Source organism: Drosophila nasuta, chromosome 2R (genome assembly GCF_023558535.2).
Source record: "Drosophila nasuta strain 15112-1781.00 chromosome 2R, ASM2355853v1, whole genome shotgun sequence".
NCBI classification, from domain to species: domain Eukaryota; kingdom Metazoa; phylum Arthropoda; class Insecta; order Diptera; family Drosophilidae; genus Drosophila; species Drosophila nasuta.
In genome coordinates this window covers 31,282,181-31,305,552 of record NC_083456.1, presented here as the reverse complement: position 1 = coordinate 31,305,552, position 23,372 = coordinate 31,282,181, and the positions used below count along the sequence as shown (strand labels likewise).

Below are 23,372 nucleotides of genomic sequence, written 5' to 3'. Positions count from 1 at the left end.
CAAGGAATTGCTAAGCACAGCTTGCTATTGTTCCTGCCCGTTTTTTCTATTTTCAATTTGTTTTATTTGATTTTTTTTTGTCGCCGAGGCGTTGCTTGTTGTTTTTGTTGTCGTTGCCGTTGTGTCGCCTGTCTTTGTCTGTCTGCCTGTCTGTCGTCTGGCGGTGGTCGCTCGGTCTCTTTTACTTACACTCTTCTTCTTCTCGCCGCCCAAAAGCTGCGCTGCACTGCTCACACACAAGCACAACAAGCACACATATTACAAAATTAAGAAACGAAAAATGGAGTTCCACGTGGGGAACACGCTTTTTAATTAACTCGCGTTCACTTTTACATTAGTTCATGTTTTTGTCTTTGTTTTGCCGTTGTTTCTACAATCTCTAGATTTATCTATTACAAATAATTTTGTAAATTAAAAAAGTCACAGAAAAAGGAAAACACGTCCGCTCTCGTTGAGTTTTGTTTGCTCTTTCCGAAAGCTGTTTTAGTTGCCGAGTGTGGCTGTGTTACCGTTTGCCAAAATTTCGCTTTATGGCCGTGGTATATCCCAGTCAGGCAGGAAACCTGAAAACCACCAACTGGGCACACTCCAAATGCATTGCGCAGTATATGTTAATTGCGTGTAAAAGGCGCGTGAATTCAAACAGTTACACAAAGTTCGTGTAGCCACGTGTATTTGGTAAGAAAGCAGTACGAAGCTCGCAAAATACCGAAATCTACTATTTGTGTATTTCAGTGCTTTAATACTAAAATTCCGTTTATAATAAATGATTACAGTCGGCGTGTGTTAGCACTGCCAGCAGACTGTTATGTTTGAGAGTTTTACAGAACTGGGCATGATATGAAATAAAAAGCTGATCGTTATGTCACTCAGTTTGATTATTGTTCACTTACAACCGATAGATGTCGTTTATTACAGTTTGAAATTCACTTGTAGTGCCAATAATTACAGATACAGATCAATTTATTTATAACTTTAATAAATATGCAGTCACAATACTGAAAAGGTCAATCTTTTCAAGTTGCATTCTTTCTTCGCTTGATATGCATATGCCGGCATGTAAAAGTCGACCTCCTACATAGTAAATGGTGTTGCATTTGTGTTTGTATTTCCTGCTAGTGCATGCGCAATAGCAACACCCACTTCCATTACTGGCACCCTGTATGGCCATGGTGGCGCTGGAAAGGTGCTTGCAGCATTTACGCGCCCAATTCTCGGGGTCGTAGTAAAATTTGTTTTCTCCTTATTTTGCCGGATATGCTGTCAGAGACGCCATTGCTGCGGCTCGGCCCCCATTTTGTATGTGCTATGTATGTGTGTGTGTGTATGTGTGTGTTTTCCTCCGGTCTCTGCTGTCACAAGGCTCTTGTTGTTGTTGTTGCTGTGGCTGCGCATTTGTAGCTCTTGCTTGTTGAAGGTTTTTATCAGTTGAATTACATTGCTGGTCGACTTTGCCGACTTTGCTCCGCTGTTATCGGTTGCCCAGAAGTTCCTGCGCTCTATTACTGGACTGCTTTTCATTTATTTTAAATGAGTTTGCTTCTTACCAAAGAAACTGACACAGTCAATTTCATGCAGGTCTCAGTCTAAAAGGATTTATTTGTGGCCAAGTAAAAAGCTGTGACCACAAATGCAAATGTTTAAAGTTGAGAAGGTAACCCACAGGAACACTAACCACACACAAGCATAAGCACACATGATTAGCCAGGCAGGAGAATTTATTTTGTTGTGTTTTTGTTTTATGGCTGTCCTTGTCATTTAAATTCAACGGTCGCAACGTGGCGCCATCTATTAACAATGATAGCCAGTTGGTATTTAGTGTGTGACCAAATGCTACTGTTATATTTAACTGTTGCAATTGTAACTGATTTTCGCTTTATTTTCAGAATATAATCAATGAAATTGGCTACGTTTGATACTGAGCTAAGCAAATTGAAGCAGAAATGAAACAGCAGCTCATAACAATTCGAATGAACGCTGCAGTTTGGATACGCGCCAAGTAAATACCATGCCCAGGAAACACCTCAAAAAATACCGCACTTGGAGGTAAACATACCACCGCATCGACGTTTCCTATTGGAATTTTGCGCGCTCAGTTCAGTCTGAGGCCGAAGCTTGTTCCTGACGCGCGTATCGCGAGCCTCGCTGGCGTTCGTTGACGACGCATTTTTCATTCGTTTCATTTTTCCACATAATTTTGGCGTTGAAAAAAATCTGCAAATACAAGTGTACAACAACAGCGATAACAACAAAAATTCAAATTTAGTTACAATTTTACATTAAAAAACTTACGTTGATTTATTAAAAGTGTAATTTAAAGTGTGCAAGGATAATAATAATCAAATAAGTGCGAGCGTTTTAAACGAATATTTGAAATGGGCATAGCCCAAAAACTTTTTGTTTTCATTTTTATATAATTTACATACATAACTAAAAGTAAATACCATACAAATCAAACCGAATCAAACGACAATAAAGTGAAATTGTGCAATAATTAGAAGATTTCTGTAAGAAATTAGTAAGCGTATACAACAAGAAAACCAAAATCAATTAAAATCCATGTAGATAGTAAATAAATTAACAACAAATAATAAACTTATACAACCGACGAGAAAAAAAAACGGTAAAACTCTACGCCATTTTGTAGAGTAACTTGCAAACATAGCTACAACTACAACTACAACAAAATCGGAGTACACACACCTACACACATTCATTCGCATTTACACAGACGGGCAGCACCAATACCAATAAAGCGCGTAAATGTGTATGTGTGTATTACATATATAGAGAGGGGCAGCCCATTACGATGTGAGAAGACCTTGAATTAGAAAGGAAAACAATCAAATCATTTGCCGCCAAATTGTGGAGAGCAGCTCAACTAGAAGAAGCAGAGAGAAGACAGAAGACACCCACCAAGAAAGCACTTCACAAAATTTGAATCAAATACAGCATCCCACCTGAAATTCGTCCCCTGCTCCCCCTTCTCGGCACCTGTCAAACAACAAGAACACCCACACATACATACATACATATGCGAGTGTTTAGGTCAGCGAAAACAACAACAACAACATCAACGACAAAGAAAGCGCCAATTTTTGGCATGGAAACGCCTTCGGTGTGGAGAAAAACGCGTCGTCAGGAACAAAAAGAAGCTACAACAACAATAACAACAGCAACGACAACAACAACAACTGCAGCCATGAGGATGACAACAACAACAACGGCACCAGGATTAATCATTACATGGTCACAATATGTTGTTGTTGTTGCTGTTGCAGCGCTACTAAATAGCCTCGTCTGTCAAGGTGAGTAGCAAACGACTGGAGAGTGTCATGTTAGTATATTTGTATGTGTGTGTGCGTGTATGTGTGTGTATCAATGAAAGGGCAGATGAACTAAAAAGCTGCGTGTAGAGATAAGATCAACTGTGTAGACAAGTCACTGTAACCTTCCAGGCGCTGCTTCTGCTTTCGTTCTCTTTCTCTTTCTCACTTTCGTCATCATTTAACCGTTTCATTCGAACAACATGAGTGGGAAGCAATTAAATTCTCTTAGTTCCTTTTCTCTTTTCCTTTTTGCTATTTGTGAAATTAATAAGCATTTCAGTTGGAATTGGAATGAAATTGGAACGAAAATGTAATAGTAAGGAAATTATAAGTTTGAATTTTTTGGAAGAGAAGTATTCTGAAGAAATAACCTTAATATTTTTTAAATAATAATTGACGATGAAAAATAAGAATTATCTTAATATGAGGGATTTTATTTTGTAAATAATATTAATCTTTCATTTTTAAACTTTAGAACTCTAAACACTTTCTGGCTATAAAAAATCAATAGAATTATCATTATATTTAGCAATTAATTGCTTTTGTTAGACGCAGAACAAAATTTGCTTAATTCATTTATCATTTTGACAATCAGAGCTTATACTTGAGTAATTCCCAATAATTTAGATATGTCTGCGAATGATGTGAAGTAAGACGCAATATTCAAAAAAACAATTATCAATAGCTCCCACTTAACCGATTGAAGTTGCTTTTTGGCAAGGTCTTAGCCACTTCAATGTTGCCAACTTCGCTCAATTGAAGCCTGCCCACAACGAGCTCTATAATGTGATGAGCATCAAATGTCGATTTTGTAGTCTTAATAAATGCCTCCTTCACAAAAGTGATGCGTCACTTATTTTTATAGTTTTTGAAATATGAATAACACCTTCTCATAAGGGTGCTTAGAGCTGCACTATTAATATATCGCAACTCATCCGACAACTCAAAATAGATATGATAAACAGCGAAGGTATTCCTTCATCAGATGTCGAATGTTTTAAACGAAACTTGTTTTAAGCAAACGACAAATTTTAATAATTGATTGTCATTAGAATTTGTGTATTTTTAACGATTTAATTGCGAGTTTTGCAACAATGTCAGCTTAACGTTACCAAATGACAGATCACAACTTTAATTTGTTAGTTTCATTTCACTTATTTTAAGCATCTAATTATCACAATTCATTTAGAAAGTCGAATCTCAAATGAATTCTTGATTATTTCAATGCATGACGAGCAGATAAATATCTATTTTTTATAGTTTATAGCTTATAGTTATTTCGCCTTCTCTTCAGTGCAAATAGATTATTTTAATTATGGCGAACATAAAGCTGTTGATGTTAGTGCGCAAAAAAAAGACGCCGCTAATTGTTTAAACAATTCACATGCTGAGCGCGGTAAAAGCTATTTACAATTGCTTGTAATTTACTTTAATGCGAGGAGCTCATGAAGCAGATCTATGACATATTGCATGCTCAGTGATTTGAGCCTCATAATTGCCGTTAAGTGGTACGACAATCATCAGAATTTTACCAACTAATATACGTGTATTGAGGTCTCTCGGCTTTGATTTCCATTTTATGAGCGTCTATGTGAAATTTCGTATCAAAGAATAGCTATTGTTTTGCATAATCATATAATACATGCATAAATCTGGCCTCTGGTGTTGCTGCTTAATTACCATAATTAGAGTTGGCCAACAAACCAGCCGGACAATGAAAACTTATGTTTTGGTTCAATGAACCTTTTCCACCGACGCGTTAGTCACGCAATTGGTCAGCAGCACAAAAAAAAAACAACAAAGGGGAAAGACAAAACAAATTACAATAAAAAAACTAAGATATTCACACGGGCTTTTGAATTTTATTAGTTCATTAGTTTTTTTTTAGCCGCTTATAATGGAAAAAGTAAACACGCTGTTCTGGTTTACACTTTCGTCTCCGTTCAGTTAAAAGTGTGAACGGCATAAATATTGGAACGAATATTCGTGTTCTATTATTGATTGTTTTGGAGTTGAAGTTGCAATAAAGTTGTGAATTCAACTGCAATAAAGTAAAGAATTCAATTTTAAAGTAACATTCATATTAGTTCATTATTTATGAAGCCGCTTATTATGAAAGAAGTAAACAATCTATTTACATGTTCATCTCAATTCAGAAAAAGTGTGCAGGGCTATATAATAATGAATTCTTTTATCAATTGTTTAGATGTTGAATTGGTAAAACAGTTATGAGAAGAATTCCATTTTAAAGCTTGCTTCATATTAGTTCATTAGTTTTGTAGCCGTTTACACTTTGGTTTGTCTGGTTTACACTTTCGTCTCAATTCAGGTAAAGTGTGCACGGCATAAATATGTGAAGAACGAATTTATAATATTCGTGTTCTATTATTAATTGTTTAGAAGTTGAAGTTGCAATAAAGTTGTGAGAAGAATTAAATTTTAAAGCTATATTCATATTAGTTCATTATTTTTGTTCATTATTTTCTTATAAAGAAAGAAGTTAACAATCTATTTACATTTTACAGAAAAAAGTGTGCAGGGCTATAAAATAACGAATTGATTATATTCGAATTATATTATCAATTGTTTATATGTTTAATTGGTAAAACAGATATGAGAAGAATTCCATTTTAAAGCTTGCTTCATATTAGTTCATTAGTTTTGTAGCCGTTTACACTTTGGTTTGTCTAGTTTACACTTTCGTCTCACTTTAGCTAAGGTGTGCACGGCATAAATATGTGAAGAATGAGTTTATAATATTCGTGTTATATTATTAATTGTTTAGATGTTGAAATAGCAATAAAGTTGTTAGAAGAATTTTAAAGCTACCATCATATTAGTCTATTAGTTTTCTTTAAAGTCTCTTATAAAGAAAGAAGTAAACTTTCGTCTCAAATCAACCAAAAGCGTGCACGGCATAAATATTGGAGAACGAATTTATAATATCCGTGTTCTATTATTAATTGTTTAGATGTTGAAAAAGCAATAAAGTCGTGCGAAGAATTCTATTTTAAAGCTACCTTTACTTCAAGCATTTTGTAATATTTTTAAAAGGTTTTGCTTAATGAGGCGCATTTAAAGCATCAGAATATTAAGTTGATGTGCCTCTTGATTGCCATTCTTTCGGCAATATATCAAAACTTGCGTTTGGAGGCTGTCGCAAATATTTATGTGCATGAATTACTCATCGCATTATGCAAAACACTGCGATAAGACATTAGAGAGGCCAATGAACCGCAAACAAAACTAAATCATTCATATCGCAAAAAGCACTTTTCGACTTTGCTTGGAACTGAAATACAGAAGAAGAAAAAGAAATAAGAAAAAAAAGTGCGAGTACTGCCAAAAAAGCGAATGGTGTAATGTGGAAACCGGTTGACAAGACTCTGGCTATGTTTCTTGTCTCTTGTCATACTTGGCTTACAGTTCCCACATACTCGCAGAGTCTCGACTCTCGGCTGTCGACTTGGCCCAAAAGTTACACATCAAGAGGTGGCTGAAACTGCGGCTGGTTTGCTTGGCTTGTGTTGAGCGGAGCAAACAGAAGTGACTCGGCAGCTGGGTCACTCGGCCTCGGCCCACACCGCCAGTTACGTAACATGAGAAAAGCAAAAGCAAAAGCAAAATATACAAAAGTACTAAAAAAATTCAAATGAAAATGCACAAGCGCAGTCGCTGTCGCTGTCGTTGAACTCAATTGCAAACGCCAAACACCAAACGTTAAACGCCAAATGCCAGGCAGTCTCCTCTCGCGTCTTGGCGGCTAATTAACATGGCCCAAATATGAGCAACGACGTCAGTTGTGGAAAGTGTCTATGTGGTTAAGCACAAAAGTGTGCGTTACGTATGCTGAATGCGGTGGCCCAGCTTAGTACATCACCGCAATCAACAATCCGCAGCTGTCCACATAACCAGCATACATATAACCACAGAATGCGTGCCGTGAATATTGAATATGGAAACGCACTAAACAAGTTTGCCACTTGGCCAGTCACTTTTTCCGTCTGTCCGTCTGTTTTTGTGATGTGTTATGTGGCTATAGACACATTATGAGTGCAAATCATTTGACTTTAAGATACAATATTAATGTTGCAACAGCATGATATTGCTGCATTTTCTGATGGGAATGTTCATAGACAGAAAAGTTGCAGCTCGATTAGAGAGGCCAAAATAAGCTATTTTAGTAGGTGCAGTAGCAAAGGAAATATTACAGGGGAAATCATATCCAATAATATACAACAAAAAACTAAAAGATACAGAAAACTACTATTATATTCAAAATATACCATAGAGTTCAATATACGTGACTATGATAATATGCATAATAATTTTCTAAGAATTGCGTTATCTCTTAACAATCAACACTTTTGTTTCTAAAAGATGGAAAAGCGAAAAAAAAAAGTAAAAATATACCAAAACACATTTATACATTCAAAATATACCATAAAGTTGAAAGTGTGTGATTTTATTAATTGTTTTCGAAGTATTTTATCTCTTAACAATTAACACTTTTGATTCTTAAAGATAGAAAAGAAAATATCAGAAGGAAACAATTTTTATTAAATGTAAAAATATACCAAAGATACTAAAATGTACCGAAAACTATATTTGGTATACATTGATGATATACAATAAAGATTAAAATAGGGAATAATGAAAATAATACCAAAATATACCGAAAACTGGTATATGCCAAATATTCTATAAAGTTAAAAATATGCGATTATAATAATATGCATTTTAATAATAATTTTCAAGGAATTGTCTTATCTCTTAAAGCTTTTAATAGACTGCATACATTTAGGCTGGGCGTTAAAAACGACTTGAAATAGAATAAACAAACATAAAAAAAGTCGTCGCAACGCTAAAATGATTTGCAAACTTTTTGCTATTCAAAGAATTGACGTATTCTTTGAATAGCCAAAAGTAAATAATAAGTTTACTTCACTTATTAGTACTGCAAGGTGAAGATTATTACATTTAACTTTACAATTGTCAGTTTAATAATAGCTAAAGTCTGCATTTATAAAAGCCAAGCTGATCGGCTTAAAATGACTTGAAATTTGTTTTGTTAAATGCTAAATGAAGTGGAATCGAAATGAGCTGCTTTAATGTGCGTGTTGAAATGGAAGCCATTTTGAGGTCATATCCATAATGATGTCCTTGGGCATCAAGACAAAACCTAATCCCAAATTGAATGTCAATTAGCTGTGTAGTCTAGATTGAAGCCAATTAAGTTACGACTCTTGGTTTTATGAACTGAATTGTCTGCAGTTGTGGCTTGTCTTTATCCCCTCTTGAATTGTCATTTGACAATCGCATTGATTGTGATTTGGCGATCGTGTGTAACTGAATAACTGAATAATTGAATAGCTGACAAGTTGATAAGTTGGCGAAGCTGAAAAGCTGACAAGCTTATCGCTGAGCTGCAGCTCGAAGAGCGTGTTAACAAACGATGCCCATAAAAACTAAACGAATAAAACTTCAATTTTCGTGAGTTTCCGGCAACTGTAATCTAATTCGCACCAGCATTTTGGAGAGGGGGAAAGAGGAGAGGGAAGGGGAGATATCACTTTTCACGTGTGTAGTTCTAATGCCGCGCAGATTGTCGAGCAATTTGCAGAGATTAAATTAGCTGAAGCGTGCGCTGCCAAGCCAAGAAGCATTCCCAGTCGTTTTAGTCCTCATCCTCTTCATTTGTTGTTGTTGTTGTAGTTGTTACAATTGTTATTCCTGTTGTTGTTGTTAGCCGTTAAGGCTCCATGCCAGTGGCTGTGGTTGCATATGAAACCACCACCAGCAACAGCAACAGCAAAAGCGAGGCCGAGTCGAGGCCATGTGCGAGTGTGAGAGAGAAAGCAATGTCTGCGCGACTTTTGTGTGGGTGTTAATGCGCCACGCCCCTGCCCTCATCTCCCCAGAGCCACGGCTCAGCTGCGTCTCCCCTTCCCCTCCTCAACTTGCGGCAAATGTTTCGTTCTCTCTCGCTCTCTCTGATGATGCCGCGCAAAATTTCTAATCTCTACGAATTGTACAGCTTTCCCAGAATCCCCAGCTGCTACTGCAGCGGCTTCACTTCTCACTCGACTCCTCACTTCGCTTCCTTCTTCCCTCCCCCTCTAGCCCATCGCAGCACATTGAAACTTTGTGTACATATTTGAGTTTCATTTCGTTTGTGGTTTGGTTTTCGGCAACATGAAGTCATAAAATTGAAATAAATATATAAATGCGAGTTGCGAGATGTGAGAAATGGAAGCTGCGAGCTCCCTGCCTGCTCCCTGCTCCTTGCTGCCTGCTGTGTCCTGAGCTTCCTGCTGAGCGGTAACGCCCTCGTCTTTGGCACAAAGGGGGGCGGGCAAAGCGAAGCGTGTCGCTTACAAATCTCGCACGAGTGTTGCCTTTATCCTGCACAAGATACGCAACAATCCTCAACCTGTCAATTCAATAATCCCACTAATTATGTGTAGCAGCTTGAGCTGAATCAAAATGGCGAAGAAATGATTAGAAAAAGTTTGAAAAACAAAATTCTAGATCATTGTTTCTTTTCATCATATCAAAGTGTTAAACCATAGATTAGAAAAAGGTGAATAAACAGAGCGAAGTTTCTAGAGCATCATTTGCATTGTTTCTTTTCATCATATCACAGAGTTAATGTACAAGTAACATTCTAATACTCTCATAAAAATGATCCTCTGATCCTATCTCCCCTTTTTCCCTACTTTTGCCTTTTTAATTCTTCGACGAACATGTAAATGAAATCGTTCATATCGGTAACTTTTACTTGGGTTAAACTCAGGTAGAACAATTTGTGTACTTAAAACAATGTTGCCTAATCTAAGGAGCCCATTTTTCAATCAATTCTCAATGTAATTCTCAAGCAGTTATAGACGTTCGAGATTGTAAACCCTGATGCTGAGCTGAGGAAAGCATACTTACCTGGCGTAGAGGTTAACCGTGATCACGAAGGCGGTTCCTCCGGAGTGAGGCTTGGCCATTGCACCTCGGCTGAGTTGACCTCTGCGATTATTCCTAATGTGAATAACTCGTGCGTGTAATTTTTGGTAGCCGGGAATGGCGTTCGCGCCGTCCCGACCTAATTAATCAATTACAAGAAATTATCAAAGAAATATTACTGTATATCACAAGGGTATATATTATTTCACCTTATTTCTCTATGAAATATTTGAAAATGTATACAGCATCCGTATTCTCTCTAGTTTAGTAAAAAATAAGGTGGAATTGGAAGAAGCCAAGCCTTCACCTGAATTGCATTCCTTTCCCAAACAAGTTGCATACAACTCGGTTAAATCAGTTTTCTTTGGGTGTTGTAAATTCATTACTGAGATTGGTTTAGCGCCTGAGGCAACAACTGATCGATCTTACTAATTGAAGAATAACATTATTATAAAGAGGTATTATTTTGCCTAAAAGTTTGATTACTCCACTGTATTAGACCTTTGACTTTTCCGCTTTGTATTTATAAATTTAGGATTAAATAATTTAATAGTTAATGTTCTATATTCAATATATGTATATTTCATGTATGTATTAAAAATGCTGTAGTATAACAATTATTGGACTATTTTGCAGTTTTAGATCCTTAATACGTTAGTATCGTGTTATTCTGCTGCATCTAAAGACTTCCCTCAAAAAAGACAACGTAACAATTTAATTCAAGAATTTTCACAAGTTACTTCTGGGAAAAGTTGTGTCGCAACTAAAAAGAAATCGAACAGCGGACAAGGACTGTAAATTATTGTTGCTTGCAGCGCAGGAAATAGTAATTTAAATAAATGTTTGAATGGGGCGGGAAGAGGAAGAAGGAAGAGTACGAGTATTTCTCAATAGGCTTCCCTTAGATAAGAGTCTGAGTAGGAGGAGCATTTAAGCCATCGATCATTGACACCGTAAGGATGGGAGTCTCAATCCCAGCGAACTGAACGAATATCCAATCCATTCCATTTGGCGCCATTCATTAGCCGCATTTTCTTTTGGCTTGTTGCTCTGCTGTTCGTTTGCTCGGGAACAACCTACTTTTCCGCGTTTTCTTATTTATTTATCATCATTTATTAGAAGAGAAAACGGGACAAGTCTTAAAGTCCCCCTGTGCTGAGTTGAGAAAAGAAAAGGCGTCCGAAAATTGTCGCTGTCAGATTACGGTGCAATATTGCTTCCAGTTGCCATATCCTGCTGCCTTTCCGCCTAAATTCACGCCGTTCTCGACCCGCGCGCCAGGGCAAAGAGGCGGACAAAGCAGAGGTGGGGAGGTGGGAGGTGGGAGAAGTGAGTCTCACCCCCTTGTTGGCTTTGACACAAGCAACAATTTACTCGGTTTCAGGTTAAAGTCATATCGTTAGCATTAACGCTTTTTGATTTTTATTGAGTCAGCTAAATTTTATTCGATTTGCCATCCATACACATACACACAGCAATAGAAGGACACCAGCAACATCCCCGCCAACAAGAGCACAAAGGGGGAGGACAGGAGATATAGAGACAACAACATTCCTGGGGGAGGAATATTTTCAGGCTCTTTAATGATGCTCGCCTGGCTGGCTGGCTGGGCGACCAACCAATGAACCCGCCAGGCTTGTCAGGCATTTGGGCTGCGGCCAAGGTTCCACGAGGGTTGCTAAACATTGGGTGGCAACAGGGGGGAAGGGAGGGCAACCTGCTTTCCGGGAGTCTATTTGGGAAGTAAATGAAAATTTGATTTGGAATTTCGTGCGTTGTACATGCGGAACGACGACGACGATGAGGATGTTGATGACGACGTCAAAGTCGAAGATGGGCATGTGATAAAATAAATTACGGCCAGATTAGTGCGAATTTAATTATCATTTGTTCCTTTGATGTAGCGCTGGGGCAAATAAATAGAATAAATATGGAGATTATAAGACTGTCGTGCAGCACGACATTTATAACATCGTTATTCCTGCTCCCTGTCTAACTAATTGCAATTGCTACCTGAATGAGAATTGGAGGAAAGTGTAGCCTACTTTCTAGGGTTTTTATCTAGCTTCGTCATACAATTCTCAATCAGTTTTAGCACTAGGAATATGGAAACCCTGAGGCTGAGCTGAGGAAAGCATACTTACCTGGCGTAGAGGTTAACCGTGATCACGAAGGCGGTTCCTCCGGAGTGAGGCTTGGCCATTGCACCTCGGCTGAGTTGACCTCTGCGATTATTCCTAATGTGAATAACTCGTGCGTGTAATTTTTGGTAGCCGGGAATGGCGTTCGCGCCGTCCCGACATAATCTAATACATCTTAAAACTGATATCTATAGGATTGGGAGTCCTGCAATCTGGACAATTGCTTCATCCCTAAACTGCTGACATTGTGGCTCCCCAAGACGAAACTGCAAATCCGCTTAGGTTTTTTTTTTGGGGGGAAGTCCACGCAGCGTGTGTTGCCTGTGGTTACGGCTTTTCAGAAGAGGTTGCTTTGGTTACGCTTGTCTCGCATTCTGCCTTCAATTTTGTTGATGCGTTTTGCAACTGAGGGAGGAGGATGAGCGGGGGCAACCCTTTCCTATTCGGCTAAAAACTGATGATGCGCTGCGACAAACAACCCCTTTGATAGCCATGGTTACCAGTTAATTTATAGAGCTTATGTTGTCTGCAAATGGTCCAGGATCTGTCTGCATCCTCGCGACTTAAATGTGATTAGTCTAGAGAGTTTTTATAGTCTCCCCTTAAAGTTGCTCGTCTACCTTTTAAATTCCAATTGAAATGTGGGTCACATTTCTTCGCTCTCTCAATCAATTTCTTTTTTCCTTCAACTGTCAGCGCACCTTATCGGTTTTTTTTTTATAGAAATCTTATCACTTTCAATGGCAAACTCAGTCGGAGAGCACTCCCATTCAGTCATTCAGTCAGCCAGAAAGATACACATGGCCAATGGACTATTATTTGCTGCTCTTCACAGCACTGTCAATGCCCATCTCCGCTGCGCGAACATTATTAACAACAACACAACGACGACGACGACAACGTTGACAGCCTTAGGCTCGGACTGAGGCACACTTCAATCTAGCCTAGGATTGGGTATCACAAGGGGTTCTTAGCTCTTCTTCTCTCTGGTCGTCTCTCTCGGTAACGTGCTCGTCATCACATTGTATAAATATCCTCGAGCACGTATATTTGATGGAGACACGTGCTGCATATTTGCGGGGCCGGTCCAAATCTTTAGAGATTAATGCACGCATTAGTAGATTTAATGCATATTACGTTGAGCGCACGTCCTTCTCGTCCTTGTTGCTCTGCACATCACCATTCTCGCTGTTGTCGTTGTCGCTGTTGTTGTTGTCCTGTTGCCATTGCTGTTTGTATTGGTTGCTATTGCCTTGGCTGCCAACATCATCATCATCATCATCATTGTCATCAACCATTGTCGTCGTCGATACAATTGAGACATTCTGGGGAATACCCTGGCATCATTTGTTCAGTCATCGCTCTCCCTTTCCCTTGAACGCCTTCATCACTTTCGAGTAGCATTGAATGCGACACAGCACGTTGAAACTACATTCAACTAACAACTGAGCAAGTGTAAAGAAAACGAATAAGGGTTACTCTATGTTTTAATTTTATTTTAAATTCTATACTTTGGGAATTACTTAAATCAATTTTTGATTAATACTTTTATTTATATGATAAAGCACTTTTGGGTGTGGTATATTGAGAAGGTTGCAATAGAAAAAAAGTATTAAACTATGCGGTGTTATTCTTAAAATATACCAAGAAAATATACCGAAAATAACTAAAATATACCAAAAGCTATTTTTGGTGTATTGATAAACTTAAATATATTAAATTCTATATTAGTATATCAATATACTACCTCATTCAAAATATACCATAGACAGCAAAATATACCAAATTGTCTACTAAACATGTCGCTTTGGATGTCAATGCTGAAATAGAATAAAAGTATAAAACTGTGCGGTATTATTCTTAAAATATACTAAGTAAATATACCGACAATAACTAAAATATACCAAAAGCTATATTTCGTATATCGACAAACTCAAATACTATATATTAAATGCTATATTAGTATACCTTATTCAAAATATACCATAGACAACAAAATATACCAAATTGTCTACTAAACATGTCGCCTTAGATGTCAATGCTGATGAAGAATATACTTTATATGGTCGAATTTGTATGACTTTAGATATATGATAACAAATTTTTGAAGTTTAGCTTGAGCAAAATATAATCAATTTCCACAGCTGAGGTTAAATTTTATAAAGAAAAACTTGGCATCCACAAATCAAGTGCTACATTTCACAATCAATCCTTTACCTTAGTTTATTTTCACCATTTTCTTCACTGTATAATCGGTGGGCAGCTTAGATTATAGCTTTGGGCTTTTGGGTACAATCAGAAAATAAAGCGATACATGCAATTTCAGTATTTACAATGGGAATGTTTAAACATTTTGGCATGCAACTCAACTCCAATGCTCACTCTGATATATTCATGTGTACAATTTCGCTCCCTTGAAGCTGGCGTAGCATTGAATTTCAATAAATTTCATGGTTTTCAATCAATTTCATGGCAACGTGGCACAGCGGGGTGGCAGCAACATAAACTCCCCAAGGAGTTGTCAAGAGTATTGCAAACAGAGCCGCGTCCATCAACATCATCTTCATCATCAACATGAATCCCATTCCCCAGTCGAGAGGAGAGTCTCATCGCTATGCCACAGAATGCGAGTATGATAACCATTCGAGTTAAGAAGAACTACTTCTTTATTGCAGAGCATAGAGAAAGGACGAAGAGGAGCAACTGTTGTGTGTAAGAAACTTTTTTGCAACTTGCAACGTGCAGCGTGCTACGTGCACTTTTTGTAAGTGTGTGTGTGTGTGGCAAGGCAAAGTAAAGTTTTTGGGAAAAGCGGATTAATTTGTAAAGCAGCTGACGCCCCTTTGTTTTTAGAGATTGCCAGCCAGAGTCTTAGGATTATGAATGCGATGCAGTCCTTTGACTGCAACTGAGTGGAATCTCCATCTGTATCTGTATCTCTATCTTTAGCTGAAAATGTAGCTCTGTCTGTAGTTGTAGCTAAAGAATAGATACGGCTACAGCATCTAGCTACATTTCAATCTGTATCTCCATCTTCATTTTCATCAGTAGCTTACAAAGTTGCCTGGCAAAGTTTTACTCCCACTTTTTCCTCATTCAAACTAATCATACTAATTCAAGCTCTTCTCTCTCTTTATTCTCTTGTCACTTCACAGCTGCTGGACGAGCTCCACCGGAGCCCTACTATGGCCGCTACATTGGACAGTTTACGAACTTTGCGCATGGCATTAAGGTAAGGCAATTGCAAGGATTCTCAACTATTCAACGTTCAACGTTCATTCACACATTTAAATTCACAGGGCTCCATCTATGCGGTCGATGAGTCCACGCTGTTTGTGAAATCCTTTGCCTACGATGGCACAGCACCGGATGCCTATTTCTGGGTGGGCAAAACGCCGCGGCCATCGCCCGAGGGTTACATTATACCCTATCCGGAGGAATACAACGGACCGTGAGTACCACAAATCACAAAGTATTATTAATGTATTGCGAATTTCAATACCCGATAGCTAAGGAAGAGAAGGGTATTATAATTTGCTGCTAATATGTATCAGAAAGCATTTTAGACTACATAAAGTATTCATATTCTTAAACAACTTGAACAAATAAGAAGTTAAAGGCAAGTCTGTCCGACTATGAGAATTAGTATCTCAGGTATTTCTGCTATCGGTATGGCATCTTAATCTAGCTTTATATTTGGACAAGAAAGATGTAAAAAGACATAAAAGTCTTTAATAATTCGATTCGATGCAAGCACAAACAATCAAGTTAATCGATAAACCATTTCTTATATCGAATATCTGCTTCCTAATTTAAGTGTACAGCCTGAAACTTATCAGCCTTCTCTTTTTTGACACAATTTTTTAGGAGGTTGTTCTCAAAACAATACTTTAAAGTAAAATATCGTTTCGTTACAATAAGATTTCATAAGCATTTAGTTATAAGAGTCTGTCAAACACTTTTTCCACTCACTTTATCCTCTAAAATATATACCGGGTATTTCACAGTCGATGACACTTTCGTTAGCAGCTTTCTTACTTGTTGAAATTCTGTTTCGGCTGCGTTTTGGGTTTCGGTTTTTGGTTTTTCGGCGCTTCGGTTTTTGCCGGCTGCTCAAGCGCAACGGAGCCATTTCCTAACACTCACTTTGTGTCTGTGTGTGTGTGTGTAAGCGAGTGTGTGCGGGAGTCTGTGTGTGTGTGTGTGTGTGTGCGTGCCACATGTATCCTTGCAGATTTTACGTTACGCACGGTTGACAATGAAACCACTTTTAAAAATTAAAAAACATTTTTCATCTTGGGCTGCCATTTGCGAGGCGTCGCCTTCGTTCCGTTTAATGCTGTATTGTTGTTGTTGTTGTTGTGGTTACTGCTGTTGTTGTTGTTGCTGTTGTTGGTGTTGTCGCTTCGTTGGCTGCTAATGCGAAAAACTCATTTATTTCTTTACGTTAGATCTGCGGTCATATGTGTCTGTATACTTATGTCTGTATGTTTTGCAGCAAGCCCACAACAACAGGAAACAATGAAAGCCACAAGCATAAGGCACAACCACAACTGCATGCCACAGAGGCAACACACACACACATACATACATATATGTGTATTTACTTGAAGTCCTCGCACAAGGTTAAGCCACAATACTGTGTATAATAGTATTTTATTTACTCCTACCTTCTTTTTGCTCCTGTTCGCTGTTCACATTTCCCGCTTTTTGCCCGCTATTTTCTTCGTGCTTTTCTTCGGCCACTTGAACACACACTAAGCCGCAGCTAAGCTGCATTTGCCGCTCAATGTTGCACGTTGCACGTTGCACCTAACACACACAATTTGACGTCATTTGGCTGCTTAGACAGCTCGCATTCTTTCTTTCATTCCTCTTCCCTCAACAATTTAGCATTGCGTATTCCGCATTAGGCATTAGCCATTGCATTGCATATTTCATTATCATTTTCATTTAAGTGCGTTAAGCTCGTGGCAAGGTTAAGGTAAAGTGCCTTCTCGCCTCTTCAGCTCAGCTCAGCTTGCCACTTGTCATTGGCATTTAGTCATGCCCCTGAAAAAATAAGAAAAACATCGCATGCTCACATCGCATCGCATCGCATTTATTTAAAATAGCCAAGATTTTGTGGCAACACACACACACACACACACACACACATATGTGAGCACACTCGACGTTTTCTCTTTTTTTCAATACAAAAATGTCACGTTTTTCGAGCAGAGCATAAAAAAAAGCGCAAAACAAACAACAAATCGACGTGTGCTCGCAATTTGCATATGGAAATCCTATGGAAATCTTTTCTGTCCTTTCTCCCTTTCGTTTTCGATAAGCAATAACATCTTGTATGTGACTTATCTGATGGCAAAGCATCACATGGCACTCAATTTTAACTTTCTTTGGAATAAAACTTTCTTTTTATAGAATACCTGGCATCTATGTGATGTTCATGTTCTACATATTCAATATTTATTTTATAACATTTTTGGCAAATTAACTTTATTCTTTGGAATAAAACTTTTTATAGAATACCTGGAATCAATAAGATATTCAGGTACTACATGTTCTATATTTATTTTTAACAAATTTTCACAAATTTACAGTCAATTTTTGTATTCTTTGGAATGAAACTTTTTATAGACTACCTGGAATTTATGAGATATTGATGTTCTACATATTCAATATTTATTTCATACAATTTTTGCGAAATTTACTTAGGCAATTTTTGTAGTCAATTATGTTACAAAAACATAAAATCAAACACATCATCAAAACTTTCTGAAAGAGAATAGAATAGAAGAGAAGGAGTATTAATTCTTAGATCACAAATTGTTCTTGCTATTAAATATATATTTTTACAGTTTAGGAATAAGTATAAGAAGTAAGGAAGGATTAAGGAATTAGAATATTCTTTAAAGAATTAGAATCTTGTTTATCCTACTGAGAACTGTAAACAAATATTTAATAGCAAGAAATTAAATTACTATATATTCCTTATTTTAGAATGCAAAAGTTTCATATTGGAAACACAAACGAAATTATTGATTTCAGATTGTTTCCAAAAATAACTCAACAAATCTTGTTTGTACTATGCAATTTTTCTTCCTTTCAATGTACTTTAAATTACCAACTCAGATTATCTAAGCATTGCCTCAATAAGGTGCTGAGTATAAATTCTTGAATCAAAACTTAAAATTGAGAACAATTTTAGAAATTCGATAAACAAAAATCTCATTCTACTATGAAAGAGTTTCCCATTTAAACTGAGGCACAAAATCTGAAATCTTATACGAAATTCTGATATTTAGATAATCATTTCTTTATTTGTTTTAAATAGAAGAGTTTAAATAGAAGAGAAGAGTTCAAGATAATCATTTCTTTATTTGTTTTAAATAGAAGAGTTTAGATTTCGTGTTAAAAAGGTTCAAATATTGAGTTCTTAATTTTAATTTTTAATTATTTAATTATTTATTTATTGTGTAGCTAAAAACTTAGCATCATAGCTTTATCTCTAACAAGGGATTAATGTTCGTACCTCATTATTTCTGTTCTCACATCATAAAGGCATATATTATTGAAAAAATATTGATATGTGAAAATTTGCTTTCAGCAAAACTTTGTAGCAACAGCTTTTGAAAATGTTTTCTCCCCTTTTGGCTTTGGTTTTGTTTCGCGTTCATTGCGTGGTTACTCGCTTGAAAAGTCGTGTTATTGTTGTTGTTGTTGTTGTTGTTGCTGCTATATGACGTGTATATGCCCATCAAGGCAACTCAAAAGAAAACTCCCTCGCTTCCCTTCTCTGTCTTCCAGTTTGCCTTTCGCTTACCCGGAACCATACTCAGATCCAACTTCATATTGTAATCGACTTTAATGCGTTTCATTGTTGATGCCACGTGCCGAGCTTTATTAGTTCAATGTATAACACTGGCATGCCTCATCCTTGTATCCTCTCCTCTCTGTGGATGTGTGTGTGTGTGTGAGTGGGGTAGAAGCCGGAACGAACAGCGTCGCGGTAGCGATTGCACGCTTTTACGCTTTCAGACACACACATTACCCCTGCCCCAGTCTGCCGTTACATGCCACATGCACCTTCTTCACAATGTGGCAGGGGCAGGTGCGTTGTCTGGGTGGAACGCAAATGATTGCTGTATTATATGAGAGTGTGTGTGTGTGTGGCGCCTATGCTAAGTGCCCAACTATAGCATACATTTGGGCGCATTTATTGTGCCTAATGATTTCGATAGTAATATTTATTTTTGTTTTATGCTGGATTATAGATTATCGAAGCCAGCTCTGTCTGTGACTTTAGTATATAGTTGAGTTAGATAAATGCAGGTGATTGTGACTAATGATTTCGATAGAAATATTTATATTTTCCGTCTGTCCGTCTGTCCGTCCGTCCGTATGAAGCACTGGATCTCGAGACTATACGAGATAGAGCTATAATTTTTTTTCGACAGCATTTGTTATGTTTGCACGCATATCAAGTTTGTTTCAAATTTTTGCCACGCCCACTTCCGCCCCCGCAAATCAAAAAAATCGAATAACAAGCGTAATTTTAAAGCTAGAGTTGCTGGATTATAGATTATCGAAGCCAGCTCTGTCTGCAAGTTTAGTATATAGTTGAGTTAGATAAATGCAGGTGATTGTGCCTAATAATTGCGATAGAAATATTTATTTGTATACCCGCTACCCATAGGGTAGAAGGGTATTATAACTTTGTGCCGGCAGCAAATGTATGTAACAGGTAGAAGGAGGCATCTCCGACCCTATAAAGTATATATATTCTTGATCAGCGTCAAAAGCCGAGACGATCTAGCCATGTCCGTCTGTCCGTCCGTCCGTATGAAACCCTGGATCTCAGAGACTATAAGAGATAGAGCTATAATTTTTTTTCGACAACATTTGTTATGTTTGCACGCAGATCAAGTTTGTTTCAAATTTTTGCCACGCCCACTTCCGCCCCCGTAAATCAAAAGAATCGAATGACAAGCGTAATTTTAAAGCTAGAGTTGCTGGATTATAGATTATCGAAGCCAGCTCTGTCTGGGAATTTAGTATATAGTTGTGTTAGATAAATGCAGGTGATTGTCGCTTGATGTTGCACTCTTGCTTTGGCTTTTGCCTAATGGCAGCTGACAGCGTTGACTTCATCATCACTGGGGCTTCGACGTTGTCTTGGTCTTGAGCGGCTGCCAATCAGCTTTAATTATATAACCCAAGCTGCTGCTGCTGCTCACTTCTTTTTATGTTCACGCTCGCTTTGTTCCACTGTCAGTGTGTGATGGTGTGTGTGTTTGTATGTGTCACAATGGATGCATCGAGCATAAGTAATTAAATTAGAATTTTTTGTGTCGTTGTTGTTGTTGTGTTGAGCGGGAAGCCGGGACGCTGTGCTGATTAACGCCCCGTTGCCATGACGAGGACGAAGATGGGGGAGGGAGGATGGGGGACACTCGCCCGTTGGCTGTTGCTCATTTGCATTTCCAACAAAACTTGCACAATGAATGCAGCACACTCCTTGCCTCCCCCCTCTGTACTTCTTTTGACAGTAACCCCCTCTTTGGTTCACCCCCTTGGCTGATACTGATTTATGCTGATCTCATTAAAATGTGTTGCATGCAAAGTGGCAAAACGAAGTTTTTAGTTTTGTGCCCATTGTCAAGTTGTAAACGAGGCGAGAGGCAAGAGTCGAGTCGAGTCTAGAGTTGAGTTGAGCCTGCCACCCATTGGTGCCCCAGTCATGCCCCATCATTCATTGTGTTAATGTTAATCAACGTTGACAACGCAGCCGCAACACGCAAAAATGCTTTTTGCCGTTTGCCAACTCTCTGCCTGCCTGATGAGCGACTTTAATGCCTTTAACTTAATTAAGCCGCACAAAAAAGTTGTTCAGCAAAACGGCGCAAAAGGGGACACAAGAGAGAGACACACAGCTACACAGATGCCTCAAGTAGTTGCGCCTGTTGCTGTCACTTTTTCGGTATCTACCACTTACTCAAACTCAAACTCAAACTCAAACTGTGAATCTCACTTTGGTTCGCAGCCTGCAACCGAAATAAAAAGCCATACAACTGCTTGCTGCAATGAGCTTCGCGCTGCCTCGCATAAAAGATGAATCCCATTGATGATTAAAGTTTATATAACAATAGTGCTTAAATATGCTCGAAAGATTTTTGTATGAAATTTCTTGTTGTTAGCAAAAGCTTTTCTGCATTTTTTAGTTATACTCGTATAACTTCAAAGAAAGTGTCTAACTCTTTCTCTTCGAACACTAATTTTAATAAATTGCTAAATATTATTTTCTTATATAAAAGCCTGAAATTTGATGGTTATTATAAATAATCTAGAATATTATAATTATGATTATATTAACTGATTCTTTGATTATTGAACTTATTTTTGAAATGCACTTCAAAGGAGTTGTTAATACCTTCTTTTTAGTGTTGCATTCACAAAGTTGATGCTCCTATGAAATAAGGCAGAACAATATATTTGAATAGTAGGTTGTAATTTCGGGTTCTTTTATTAAATAATATAAGTAGTCCAAGTTAATACTTGGCTTTACAATCCGAAATTCTGTACCAACATTATGTAAATTGTGATATATGTACTTATGGTATATTTTCAAAGTAGTACTAAATCAATATGCCAAATACAGTATTGGGTATTTTTTTGCGGTTTAATTTAAAATTAATGCCGCACTGTTAAAATATATCTATGGTATATTTTGAATGCCGCACTATATAAATATACCAAACTTAACTTTTGGTATATTTTCAGTATTATTGAGGTTTATTAATTTGATACATATATTTAAAAATAAAGTCTTTTGTGTATTTTTAGTATTTTTGTGGTATGTGTATTCAGTATATTTTAAAATGAATACCGCACTGTTTTTTCTTTTATTCACAATAGGTAGCAGGTCTTTTGTCACTTGTTTGCGTATAAGAAAGGAATCATACAATAAGAAAACTTCTATATAGAAAGTTACTTGCTAGAATTTTGTCTGTTTTGTAATTTAAATTGTGGAGTTACGGTTTTAGAGCTTTCCTCTATTTTAAATTTATTTAAGTTGTTTAGCAATCAAGTATATTTTGTATATTATGGTATATTTTCTTTAATGTAATGGTATATATTATTCTGGTTTATTAATTTGGTATATTTAAGGAGTAATACTGTACTGTTAATTGTGGTCTGCAGTCTCTTCTATGCATTAAGAATATACCTTTTATTGTCAGCTCTCCATCTCTTCAATTTTTAAGGGTATTTTGTAGTCAAGCTTTAGTCATAGTCGCTCATCTCCTGAGTTATGCCTCAAACATTAGCAGCTATGCGCCCCCCTTTGAAATGACATATTTTATATTTTCATATAAATTTAATTGAGTGGTCGTTGCCCGGGACTCAGCTGGCGCTTGTTGTTGCTGCTGCTGCTGTGTCTGGTTGCTGCTTGTGACGTAGATGGCCAGAGCATTAAACATTCATAATAAATTTAGAAAATTTGTTGTGAATGAGTGCTGAGTACTCGTACAGTCATTCAGCAAAGTCGGAAGTTCGCTTAATTCATATTTCGGGGGTGATTGAGCTTTGCTTTTGCTGCTGACTCGCTCATCGCTGTTTGCTGTTTGCTGTTGACTGTTTGTCTACTGACTTGGCTCCGTTTTTATTGCCAGTCGCAATTGTTGTGCGTTTTTCGTTTTATGCAAAGCTGGCAAAAAAATGCCAAGTTGCGAAATGCCAGAGAGAGAGAGAGAGAGATGAGTTGATGCAACAAGTTGTTGATGCTTTTTGTCAGATATTTTGCGGAAATTGCGGATGGCTGGCAGCCCAAGTCAATAACTGATTGACACACTGAACTGTCGGCTGCTGGTTTTTGTGGCCAATAGACAAAATAAACAAGGCAGGACACTCCCCACTTTGGCCAGCAAAACTCTCGCAAAAGTAAAGCAAA

The 23,372-nt window shown here is 37.5% G+C and overlaps 1 protein-coding gene and 2 non-coding genes across 3 annotated transcripts in view; all 3 read left to right on the top strand.

Moving 5' to 3' along the window:
• The first annotated feature begins 2,096 nt into the window (after window positions 1-2,096).
• The window catches only part of LOC132784606 (protein Skeletor, isoforms B/C), a 32,928-nt gene continuing 11,652 nt past the window's right edge, over window positions 2,097-23,372 (top strand). Inside the window, 3 exon segments of the mRNA XM_060790318.1 lie at window positions 2,097-3,308; window positions 15,580-15,656; window positions 15,724-15,875. Of these exon segments, the coding sequence (XP_060646301.1) occupies window positions 3,035-3,308; window positions 15,580-15,656; window positions 15,724-15,875 (503 nt within the window). The 5' untranslated portion in view covers window positions 2,097-3,034.
• On the top strand, window positions 10,258-10,422 carry LOC132787908 (U1 spliceosomal RNA). Its single transcript, XR_009632605.1, has one exon. It is a non-coding gene; the product is annotated as a U1 spliceosomal RNA (small nuclear RNA).
• LOC132787904 (U1 spliceosomal RNA) lies at window positions 12,420-12,584 on the top strand. Its single transcript, XR_009632601.1, has one exon. It is a non-coding gene; the product is annotated as a U1 spliceosomal RNA (small nuclear RNA).